Consider the following 12,768-nt stretch of genomic DNA (forward strand, 5'->3'; position numbering starts at 1 on the left):
AGGACCGGATTAAAGAAGTTAATACAGTTGCATGCACAGCTTTTTTGATTTGGCAAATATCCATTAATTATGCAAAACATTTGATAATGATCATCACAAGTCACAAATGTGGACACGCTAGTCACTCCAGGTCAATAACATCTGATTACATTACATCTGATCATTATTAAACAGGTCATTACACTGATTTTGTGCAAAATGTACTAACAGAAACAGGAGCTGCACACATATTATCAGGGCAGCAAAGAAAATGTGAAGGTTACTGTCACATGTGATAAAAAGTGGTAATAAAATAGGTTAGACCCATCTAGGGAGGATAAACCAAATTACATAAAACTGAAACTAGACGGTGTTACAAAATCTTATTACACAACCAGTTATGAAGGGGATCTCTGAGTAAGTTTTCTGACTGCTTTCACAAAGTGCAACATCCTGATAACTAGAAGAATGAGTCGCATCTTGTGTTTCTGTTAGATTTTGCTGTTTCATGTCACAGCTGCAGCCTGGGGGAGCTTGGAGGGAGCGGAGTCGGGTTCAGACCGGAGCCCTGTGATCTGGCACAGTCACTCAACTTCACTACGTCTCTTCCGCAGTTATGAAACTTTCGAGCGCACGTTTTGTAACCCAGACGTCCTGACCAATCACGGCACGAGTTTGCTGATCACGTGACGCTGTTTTTTATGTAACAAACGGGGTGTCTGTGAGAAAGTCGGTTGACTCTACTGTTCAGGACCGCGGCGGCCATAGAAATGCATCGGCACGCTAACAGGAGAAAACCTATATAACATTTTCTTTTCCTTTGTTTTGACGCTGCCATGTCGCTCCAACAGCAAGTGGAGGACGCGACGGAGGAGAGAAGCGCCTTCTTCATCGGCGCCGACTCGGACGCCTCAGGAGAAGAGGAGGAGGACCACCATCAACTTATCCTACAGAAAGCTAACGCTCTAGCATCGGAGAACTGCCTCAGAGAAGCCATTGACTGGTTTTCGGTGGCTATGCGGTATGGCCCCGTGAGACCCGAACAATTAAGCACTTTCGTGGACTGTATCCTCCGCAACTTTAAGAGGAAAGCGGATGGGCCAGACGCACTCTCGGGTGAGAGTCGGGACGCAGGGGACAGTCCTTGGGAGGATATGTTTGACTGTCCCAGCTGTCATGGCTTCTTAGGTGAACCTGTTACCATAGCTTGTGGACATTCGTATTGCAAAAGGTGTTTACACAGACGCCTGCTCTCCAAATGCAGGCTGTGCAGTGAAACCGTCACGGGCGAGCAGAAAGCGAACGTGATTCTGTGCGGACTTTTAGAGAAATGGTTCCCGGACGAGCTGAAAAGGTCTAAAATACTGTGTGAAGTGGACAACCTGTGTAGCAGTAAACGCTACAAAGAGGCTGTGTCGCTAGCCACCGATGTTATTCAGCGTGGTAAGTGTTGTGGAGATAACCTTACATCCATGTATGAACGAGGGTGGTGCGCGGTAGTGCGCATGCTCAGCGGGGATGACGGGAACATTGTGTTATTGAGACGTTACTTAATTAACTAAGGTTTAACCTTCAATGTGAGACCATATCAGTCTTTCTTTTTCAGTGGGTCAGAGGCTTAGTAGCGAGAGTTCCACTAACCAACACTTCAAACCGTTATTATAACCCTGTGTTCTGCTGCTTCCGCTCCCCTCCCATTGGCTGAAGTGTAACCATGTGCGTTCTGCTTACGAAATTCCACCAGCTGAGCATGCGCAGTCGGTGAAAGTTGCATAAGGCAGGTCATGACACATATTTGGGTAGGTTTTGTAACTCATAAAGGGGGGGGGGGGGGCATTTATATTTTGTAATGTTGTTTGTATGTTATGGCTGTTACGAGCCACTGTTTCTTAACTGTTTACAATGGGAAAAGAAAAGGGCTGTTTGTGGGTCAGTTTAGGTGGCATGGAAAGGTTAGTGGCCCAGATTTGACACTGAGTTCAGACAGTGGGTCACATTTTTGTAACAGATTCCAAAGTTATGCAATGTGGGCAGAGGGCAGATGATTGGCAGTTAACAGTCTGCCATCATGCAGGTTTGTGGTTGCATGTGCAAATCCCAGTACTGGCTGTACAAGTTGTGTGAATAAAATGAGAAGTTTTACTTTTACATACAAAAGCAACAGTCTGATGAGCCCTTGAGCAAGGAAATAAATGCCCAGCTGTTCTTAAGGAGATGATCTTGGAAACCAGTTGGAAACTGTCTGCATGTTTACTGAGCAGTTCCTGGATAAAGGAACGAGATAAGAGTTGTTATGACGGCCTGCCTTCCAGTGGAACAAGAAAAGTACAAACTTAAATGATATGATGCATTATGGTTATGGCGCTAGCTTGCATTTTAAATGGTCCTTTTATTTTTAAATCCCAAATCACCTCAAACCTTGCCCTGGAAAAATCATGGTGACTTTCCTGTTATTTCGTTAGTTTAGGCTATTGTAGTTCAGAGGTAATGAGCTTTAAATGACATCCTCTTTCACTTATTTATTGTCATGATGTGGTGATAAAGAGCTCCTGTGTGCAGCAGATTAGATCCACATCTGATCTCCCACACCCTGACTTGTGGTCTGGAGGTGTGACAGAATGGCTGGAAAATTGTTCTGGGACTTTAACCTGTTAATGGAAGCTTACAGAGACGTCCATGGTATTTGGGTCAAGTGATGTAACACGTAACCTTGCTGTGTCCCTGTTGACCTCTGTTATTCAAACTTAATCTACAAGACATCTTTTGACGGATTTCACCGAAACCTAAATTACTGCATTAGAAGAACCTGGCTGATCCTTACACTAAAGGAATGCTTAACCACAGAGTTGAGAGTCTAACTGGAACTGAAACGCTACTTGCACATTTGCTGAAGGACAAGGATTGGCAATTGTGGTTGCACAACCTGCAGTGTTCCTGCATTGTTTTACTCAGGTGGACCACAAAACGGGTGAACAGAAGCCCACTGGTAATCAATTGGTTACAGTGCATGCTACATAATTGAGATATCTATGGTTTGGTTCTGGCTGGTGACCTTTGTTGCATGTCATACCCCCTCTCTCTCTCCTCTTGTTTACTGTTTGCTTCTTCACTGTAGACTGTAAGTTAAATTGAAAATTGCAAAAATAAGCTGAAAAGGAGGAAAAAAAGGCAGTAATACATGAGATATAAAGTTTAAATGAGGGGAACTGGCAGGATCTTGTCAGAACAAGACTCTCACTTGACATTGGTCTCAGTGCAGACCAATGTCACTGTTGTAATGATGTAGACAGACCATCTGCATTTGACAGCACTGGCCCTCAGTACTGCAGACATGCTGAAAGGAGGGAGTCAGACTTCCAGATAGATTCAGGTGGTATGATGTCAAGACAATCCTACCTGTGGTCCTGTTCACATAAGCGTCTGCCAAACGTCAGAAAAATGAGCCAAATCTCATGTGTCTCAGTGAGAGGCAACTAATTGATTGTGTGTCTGTGCTGAAAAATTGCAACTCAGTTAAAATTAAATTGATTGAACTTGTGATGGAATGCAGGTGAACTTAATCCACTAGCAGAATCAATTTGCCGGTAATTTCCGCAGGATAGACAGCTTCAAAAGGTTGAGATTTGCTCACAACAGATTGACTTAGTCGAGTAATGAGATGAATGCCAAATATCAACAGGAATGAAATAGCTGGGCTTATACTAATTATTATCCCAAATGATTCAGCCATTCCTGAAAGCGTTCAGAGCTGGCTTTGTCTTCTTCTTTCTAAGTACATGCCAGGATTTGTAGCTCTTGTGCCCCCTTTGATGTGACCTTCCAGTGGGAGCAGAAGTGTAAAGCCCACTGATCACATGCAGCTATTTCAGGCTTATGAAACGTATTTTCTTTTGCATTGTTAGCAGAACATTCAGTGACAGTTAATAGAATTTGTCTTTGTTGTGTGTTTATATAATTTACGACCTGTATGACTTTAAAGCTCTCTGTTGACATAAACTATCTACCCACGGATGTAGGAAAGGCTCTAAGTTTGTTCAGTATCGCATCGACTGGGAGTCTGTACGATAAGTGTGGTGTTACTTAAGCCACGTTTCATGACATTTAATAATCCAAAATTTGATATCCTAAAATTTAAATATTTAACCTTTCCCTCCTGCAAGTAAAGAATGTTCTCCCCCTCTCCATTTCCTCGTATCTCCTGCAGATCCAGAGACGACAGCTGTGGTGCGACTGTCTCGAGCGGAGGCCTACATGGCTCTCAAACAGTACCGCCTGGCTTTGGAGGACACAGAATTTTGTCCCGGATCAAGTTGTTCTGCTGAAGTAGGTCACCGATACTGCAATCATTTTTCCTCCCATGCGACAGAAAATTAAGTTTGTATCGAAAATTTCTTCTAGCTGTCTGGCATGTGTTCAATCTGGTATATTGGTCAGCCAGCCATTACTAAGAAGAGGTTTATATTAAGACTGGCAAAACCACAGAAAGGGAGCACCTCATTTCTTGTGTAATTGGATTATTACAAGATACACCAGATAAACATAATCATGTTAACTCATTCATTGGCTTTGTTATGGAGTAAAAGTGTTTTGGATGCATGTCTTGGCAGCTGAATTTACTGAATCATCGCTGTAGAGTACTTTCTTTGTGGTGACGTGTGTGTTTACAAGGCATGTCTTTTAGTGACCCGTGCTGTTTTTAGTATTATATAAAAGGCCTTCTCTTTGGGTAAATAAGTTACAAAAGACTGAAGAACATTTTCTAGTCCACAACTGAGAATACAGTGATTAAGGTCAAAGCCGATATTTTTTGTCTGTGGTGCAAGCACTTGTTGCATTTAGTAAAAGCAGCATCTCTCGCTTGTGTGTAAGAAGTTGAATATATGTTCTGTCTGCCTTAAAACAGTTCAGCATGATTTTGAATCCAGTGTTTCTTGAGGTGCTTGCATACATGCATAAATGCTGTTGCAGAAGTGTGAATTTTCTCTTTCTGTCCTTCCTTTTCTGCCCGTTCAGGCTGTGTTCAGGAAAGCTATGGTGCTGCATGAGATGGGGCAAGTTGACGAGTCTCTCCAAGTCTTCCTCCGCTGCCTGGCTGTGGACGAAGACTTCCCCTGTGCTAAAAGACAAGTGGAAAAGGTGAGAGAATTTAGGAGAAAGGAGTTGTGATTCGTTTGCTGCCAGCGTGGGAAGAGATAAAGACAAACTGTTAGACTCTGTTTTCAGTCTGAAGTCTGGCAGTGAGCACTCAGTGTTTATGAAGTAGGCTGGAGGAGCTAGCTAAATTGGACCATTGCTTCAAGGAATGTAGGTACACAAGTGTCTTCATTGTTTTTATAGTAAGTATCTGCTGTTATACTGCATTGACTTAAATGAACCTGCCTGTTTTCATGGCATGGATCTGAAGCTTTATGGCTTAATAAACACTTTAACTGGAAGCAAGGGAGATGCTGGTTTTATGGGTACCCTGATGACAGCCCGCCTTGTGTTGCAGTCTTTTTAATAGCGTTTACGTTGTCCTCGATGCAGAGGACACGTGTGAATGACAACTCATTATATTGATCTAAATCAGCCGATTTAAAGTTGTTGCAAATTGTTTCTCAGACAAAGGGTGCAAGTTAGAAACATATATTCTGATTACATACAGTATAAGAAATGTTAAGTAAATGGGAAAACACGTTTTCATGAAATAGATCAGAATGTAAACTGCCACTCTCTCTGCAATTCTCCATTCTGTCTATTGGAATGATCTGTAATGGAATTGCATAAGTTGTTAGTGGGTCAAGTCTTGTGACTCTGTAATGTCATTAGTGCCACTGCACAGGCAGAACACAGCATTGTGGTTACATAAGTGGCACACAGTTAACTCATGTATGCAGGACTACATACAGTTTCAGAATAATATAAAACTTAATTGCCATTCTGTGATGAAACTGTTGTTTTCGGTTGCTCATGCTGCTGAAGTTTTGTGTAATCGTCCCTGAGTCATCGTTGTGTAAGGAAGCATACATCATCACATTACTCATCTCTAGCTTTCACTTGATGGAAAGCATGTGAAATTGATTGCACCTGGTGAAGATCGTCAGTCGTATTGACATCAAGAATGAATTCCCCATCTTTCTGATTGTGAAAGAGACACGGCTCAGGCCAGACATCACTCCACAACTGTGTGGGAGCTGGACAGCGTGCATCAATAGATTGTCAAATCAAGTTTGTGTAACATGTAATCACACTGAGAGTCTCAAAGGCCTTCCCAGTACCCATATAAATGAATGCAATTGAAAATGACAGCCTCCATCCTTGTGGCAGCGCTCGCTGTACATATGTTTCAATTGATCTGTGGAGGAGAGACTAAAGTTCAGGCTCTAAGCTTGAACTTAACTGTGAAGAAAGTTTGATGGCCTCTGCTACTGGGTCATGTACAGTTCAAAATGAGGTCATGCTGATAACTATTCTGGACGTAGCACAAGGCAACTCTCTGGACTAAGTTTGCGTTCTCTTTTTTCTTTTTCTTTTTACATTATCATGGCTGAGTTTTTCGACTTTACAGTATTATGCAGTTTAAATCTTTTGTCAATAACCCCTTTATGCAGAGAGGACAAAAAGTATATTTCCTTCACGCACCACAAATATGTACTGTAATGGCAAATTCAAAATAAGGATTTTTTTTCATTGAATGTAAGTTAACTTCACACTATGTAGAGTAATACATCAGTGAACGCCAACATCCAGAGCTTATATTAGAATTTGATCTGACACCATCAACAAGACCAGACTCGACCTTCTTGATTATCTAAGTAAAATATGACAAATATGCATCAATCGACAACCCCCATATTTATCCCACCCCTGTGGAGGTCTGATTTCTTAGTCATAACAGAGTTAGCTGTCTTAACTGATGCTGACTTCAAATGATAATCCAAGTGGTTTTTACAGATCCTGTGTGACCTGCTCTCCCCGGCTGATGAGAACGTCAAGGTCGGTCTGAGGGAAACAACACAGAACACGTCACCTCACTTACGCAGTAAAACCCTTGTGGCCGACGCACAAGCTCAACCACAGAGCCCGGTCCAGAGACAGCACCAACACCAGGTCCGCGCCGCCTCGGCACACCACCATCTGGACAACCAGCAGGTACTAGCACTCAGAATAATGATATCAGCTAGTGTGTCAGCGGATTTATTCAGTGCTTCTGTTGCCACATATGTTGAAGGAACTATCGTCGTCTTACCCTGCTGTCGTCTGTCATTATTCAGAAACGCTGGGAAAGCCTGGAGCGGCCCGGTCTGAGTCGAGCTCATTCACTACGAATTCATGGCTCTAGCTGTGGCGAGGAGGGGCTGAAGAGAGTGTGCTCTGCTCCTCAGCTGGGGGACCAGGAGAAGGGGAGCCTGTTGAAGAGGAAGTTGTCAGTGTCAGACACAGAACCATGTGTTGTGGACAGTGGAAGTAGCAAGTATAAAAAACAAGGTCAGCAGCCAGTTCCCAGTATATTTCATTTAAATTACCAAATGAAATCTTCAGACCAGTGTCTTATGTAAGAACTCAGAACATATAATAGTTGTAATGATGCATAAAATTCAATCTTAATTGGACGCTTAAATACAGATTTTTTTCAGAATAATGTGCTGCTGTCTTCTGCTGTGTATACCCTCATATTAATCCAGATTATTAATAAATTATTAATAATTAATAATATAATGTGTTCCAGTGACCCACTTAGCACCATATTCATGTCAGAGATGCTTTCTTCTATCTGGTTGACTTCAGGTGTGGTGAAAAGCTTGAAACAACAAGCTGCCAAAGCAAAATCCTGCAGATGTGTTCCAGAGGACCTGCTGGACCCCAATGACTTTGAGTGCTCTCTCTGCCTGAGGTAAGGCCACACACTACTGGGCCACTCACAATGTACACTTTTAAATGAGTAAACACTCGGAATAATAAATGTGGCATCTCTCTGATCAATACAGGTTATTCTATGAGCCTGTGACTACACCGTGTGGCCACACCTTCTGTAAAAGCTGTGTGGAACGCTGCTTGGACCATACGCCCCAGTGTCCCCTCTGTAAAGAGAGCCTGAAAGAGGTGAGCCAACTTTCTTGACATGTTCTGAAACCAGTGAATATTAATCGTCTTGTCTGGCTAGCATCGTGCTAATGAAAATGTGTTCCTTGCTTCCTGTTTCAACCATTCAACTCATACCCTGCTCTCTCCAGTATCTAGCATGTAGGAAGTACATGGTGACGACTGTCCTGGACACCCTGATCAAACAGTATTTCAGTGAAGAGCATGCAGAGAGGACTAAAACTCATTTGGAGGAGACCAGAGAGCTTTCTGAGTGAGTGTTTCTGTCACTGGCCTGGTTGGCTCAAATGTTGATCATCAGAGCTGAAGGAGTCTAAAATTTTCCTTTCCCTCTCTGCAGCCTGACGAAGAATGTGCCTATCTTTGTGTGTACCATGGCTTACCCCACCGTGCCTTGCCCCCTGCATGTCTTTGAGCCGCGTTACCGCCTCATGATTCGCCGCTGCATGGACACGGGCACGCGGCAGTTTGGGATGTGTATTAACGATCCTCAGAAAGGGTAAGCGTGCAGGCACCAACACATGCAAGCAAGTGAATTTGTATTGAATTACACCATATCTAGAATGTCCTTTTAGGATATTATTTTAACATATCAGTAAAATCCACTCTGATATCAATTGAAATAATGGTCAAGCAGGCAGTCTTTTGTAGATCTTCGCTGATGTAGAACTGCCGAAACTCGGATGTATAAAAATAAACCATTCTGTCCATCCCTGCAGTTTTGTAGATTATGGCTGCATGCTGACCATCAGGAGTGTCCACTTTCTGCCTGACGGACGTTCAGTTGTGGACACCATCGGAGGAAAACGCTTCCGGGTCCTGTCCCGAGGAATGAAGGATGGTTACAGCACTGCTGACATTGAGCACTTGGAGGATACCAGAGTAAGAACCACGCTGACTGACGTTTGTTAATATGTTGTCTTTTTATAATCATACTCCACCAAAATCCATTTTTATATAAGTTATCATTCATTGCCAGTTCCTTTCCAAGCAATGTGTTTATTAATTTGTTTGTTTCTATCAGGTGGAGGACAGAGAGGAGCTAGAGAGACTACAAGAGCTGCATGATGCTGTTTATGAGCAGGCCCGCGTCTGGTTCCAAAACCTTAAGATCCGCTTCCACAACCAAATCCTGCAGCACTTTGGACCAATGCCAGAACGAGAGGCTGACATCCAGGTAAACACTCAGCACATGTGGTGATGTGCCACTTCCTGCCCAGATTAGTTTATGTAACTATATGGAAAACAAGCTTAAGGATTGTGATCTTTAATTACACAGCAACTATACATTGCTGTATAGCAACTGTGTGCACGCCTGAGTCAGAGCTAGAGGCATTATTCGTCTTTGAAATTTAGTTTGCCTGAGGTGGTTCCCTTTCATTTCTTAGTGCCCACAAAAATGCACAGTTTGCTGATATGTTAAAATGAATGACTGCCGTTGGCCTTATTTATAATACAGCATACAATGAGCAATGTGGCAGACTACAATGAGAGCAGAGCTTGAAATGATATAGAATTAGTGAACTGGAAAATGATACCTTGCAGTCAGTCAAATGTCTCTTGGGGCTCCCCAGAGTAGGAGCTGATATGAAAAATAGTATTTGTGGTATTAATAATTTAGTTGTAGTGTCATTTTTATATTGTTTGTCTGGCAGATCATTTCATAAATACACTCTACAGCAGTGAGTTGGCAGCAGACGGGTAGAGCCTATGAGAACAAGAAGTCATTTGTTCAGCTGTCTCAGTACATGTCGTTGTCTCAACTTTTTAAATAACCTGCATAGACACCAGGTGATTTATTATTATTATTATTATTATTATTATTATTATTATTATCAGAACCTAAATCAGCTGAACTCTACAAAAGCACTCATTTTCTCCCGCTTACTGCAGGGTTTGCGAAGCTTCAAATTGTTAGTCAAAAATTGGATCATCTCATGACACACTTGCATTTTTGGGGAAACCCACATTACCATGGATCCACCTGCCTGAGAGGCCTTAATACCGGAACACAGTTGTTGTGTGTGCTCAGCTTTGGCTCCGGCTTGCAGCCTGCAGCGCTGAAGGGGATTAAAGCTCCACTCTTAGGACAGCCACAGGGCGGGGTCTATTGACAATATAGGCTAAAGAGCTTTATGGGTACTTCACGCTTAATCCCACCTGCCCTGTTGCGTCAGTAGAGCGTCATGAAGAGAATCCCCATCTCAACCACGTGCACATGCACTGAAAGAGCAAAGCACTGACCATGATTTTTGTTATGTAATCACTGACAGTCATTCTTTGGTTAATGTCACCTGAAAGGTAAAATGTAGCACAGACACCTAAACATGCAGTCCGGACATGGTAACCTCATTCACGTCAGATCCTTATAAGTGTTAAGCACATTTTGTAACTGGCTTAGGCTCTTTAACTCAAAGAAACTAGGATTTTTCTCAGCGTTGTAACTCAATGACGCAGGCGTGCATTCTTCTGGCAGGTTTGCATAAAAGTTCATCTGTGTTTTAACTGATTTCAGCTTAAACTCATTACAATGTAAGTGGACATGCTTGAGTAAAACGCACATAGCTGAAGGCTGAAACTGAAGCAGCTGCAGGCCTGTGAGAACTGCAGAAATGCTGGTTAAATCCATGTCTAGTTTTTGTCCACCAGGTAGTTTGGGTGAATGGATTTCATTACAGCTCTGACAAATCAAAAGAGGGCAGAGAGGAAAACAATGAGGCTTTTGTCTGTTAAATGAATTTTCTGAACAAGAATGTAGTGAAACGAAACTGTGAATGAGAGCGATGCAGGTATTGATTGTTGGCCTTGGTCCTGTTTTCTTTCATCCAGACTCGGCTGTGTGATGTTTCACACGCATGACAGAAAAGATCAGGGGGTTTGGAGAAAATATTTTCACATTTTCTATATTTAAAATTAATTGTGCACCGCTGCTTTCAAACACTTCTCCTCTTCAGAGACCTTGTAGACAGTAAAGTGACTCTCAGACGTCCTTGATGTGGTTCAAACAGTGTCACAGAAATTATATTATGGGTCTTGAGAATGATTTTTGGTAAAGCAAATGTCTTATACTATTCCTCCTCTGTTCTAGGCTACTCCTAATGGCCCAGCCTGCTGCTGGTGGCTCCTGGCTGTTCTGCCTATCGACCCACGCTACCAGCTCTCTGTCCTCTCCATGACCAGCCTCAAAGAACGCCTGGTGAAGATCCAGCACATCCTCACATATCTGCAGAGCATCCCCAACAACTAGAGCTTCCCCTCCTCTTCACCACAAACATTGTTTGGACTTTGAAATATTATTCAAGCAACCTTGAATCAACATCGTTTGTTTCTTTTCCTGTCCGAATCCTTCGACCGCTCATTTTGTATTAAGCCTACACAACACCAGAGCGAAGCTGAAACATCCTTGAACTGTGTGGATCACTGAAACCATGAGGCCAAACCACCTCAGGGATTCTTCCAATGACACACATCTGTGTGAGTCTGTCAAAAATGCTGAAAAGAATAACACAAATGTCACAGCAGCTAATGCAGTTCATTTTCATTGGAACTTCCCTGAATGAGCGTTTGTGAGATTTCTGTTAATATGCAGGACGGTGAGGCGAGTCTGGCAAATAAAATCCTAAATGCTGACAGTCCAAAAAGTGATGTGCTTTAGAGGAACCACTGAGGAGAAATTTTTTGCAAAACCAAGTGCAACTAAAATCTGGTAGTGTACCAAACACTGACCGAAGTATTAACGACCTCTTCCGAGCCTCACATTTTCTTTTTCCTCACTTCTCCCACATTCTTACCCTGCACAGCTTCCATTGCTGCCTCTAAGTTGTGGCAAAGGCCAATCTGTTGAAAGAATGAGACCATCTGTGTTTCTTAGTATCATTTTCCACTATGAGTTTCTTCCGAGTTACCATGCAGAGATTGGCCATATCTCTTTTAACACTAGGTCAGATGGCCTGAAATCTCGTCTTGATTCTACGATGATGCTCTTTCTTCTTCTCACAGCTAACCTTAAGTCGTATGCACTTCTTCCAACATCTTTGTTTGTCACGGTCCTTTGGAGATCCCGCTGGAGTGATGAATAAGTGGTTCTTGTATTAGTTGTCTCTCCTCGAAACCAAAAGATTCAGCTACCCAGTGAAGTAATTTAAAACTGAATTAATTTATAAGAATTTGTAAAATTTGTACATTCTGACCATGTGTTTGTGTGAGAATAGGGGTTCTTGCAATATTCTGACAAAATGACACAAACAGCATGTTTACAGCCAATGGGTTAGCATTATTGTTTATTCAAAGCTACTCTCTGTCTGCTTGGAGGAGAGAGGACGGTACCCACAGTGCTTCAGTTGGACTGCATTTGCCTTAAACCATTTTGCATTGTGATTTGAATCACAGGATGTGTTGGCTTGGTTACCATTCCTTTTTGCAATTGTATGAAGTATGTTTTAAGTGTGTGTTTTTTCCCTCTCAGTTAGTGTATAATGTGTATAAAAAAATTATTTTAAAAGAAAACTCAAGGCTGTCATATGTAAACCATCTGTAAAAAGGCTTTTTGGACAGATCTTGCATTTTGCTCAGATGTTTTAAGTTATCGATTTGCATAATAAATGCACTTCTTTTTTCAACTTAAGCCTAAGTGTCCAATAATTCACCAGTTAAATAGAAGATTTTGAGCAATCTGTAACAGCGGCCTGGAGCTTTTACCTCACAGCA

At 42.3% G+C, this 12,768-nt stretch overlaps 1 protein-coding gene across 1 annotated transcript; it reads left to right on the forward strand.

Moving 5' to 3' along the window:
- Positions 1-680: 680 nt before the first annotated feature.
- lonrf1 (LON peptidase N-terminal domain and ring finger 1) lies at positions 681-12,680 on the forward strand. Its single transcript, XM_070977785.1, has 12 exons — positions 681-1,422; positions 4,184-4,302; positions 4,993-5,115; positions 6,913-7,110; positions 7,233-7,446; positions 7,747-7,852; positions 7,947-8,061; positions 8,193-8,314; positions 8,402-8,560; positions 8,781-8,943; positions 9,086-9,238; positions 11,150-12,680. Exons 1-12 carry the CDS (start codon positions 816-818, stop codon positions 11,306-11,308), a joined length of 2,238 nt encoding a protein of 745 aa, XP_070833886.1. The 5' UTR covers positions 681-815; the 3' UTR covers positions 11,309-12,680.
- The last annotated feature ends 88 nt before the right edge of the window (positions 12,681-12,768 follow it).

This window comes from Chaetodon trifascialis, chromosome 2, assembly GCF_039877785.1.
Source record: "Chaetodon trifascialis isolate fChaTrf1 chromosome 2, fChaTrf1.hap1, whole genome shotgun sequence".
NCBI lineage: Eukaryota > Metazoa > Chordata > Actinopteri > Chaetodontiformes > Chaetodontidae > Chaetodon > Chaetodon trifascialis.

Excerpts from the sequence above, each read along its gene's own strand:
- lonrf1 (XM_070977785.1), top strand. The coding sequence starts at position 816 with ATGTCGCTCCAACAGCAAGTGGAGGACGCGACGGAGGAGAGAAGCGCC. Across the intron at positions 7,447-7,746 it reads TAGCAAGTATAAAAAACAAG|GTGTGGTGAAAAGCTTGAAA; the intron begins GTCAGCAGCCAG and ends GGTTGACTTCAG. Across the intron at positions 8,315-8,401 it reads GAGACCAGAGAGCTTTCTGA|CCTGACGAAGAATGTGCCTA; the intron begins GTGAGTGTTTCT and ends CCCTCTCTGCAG.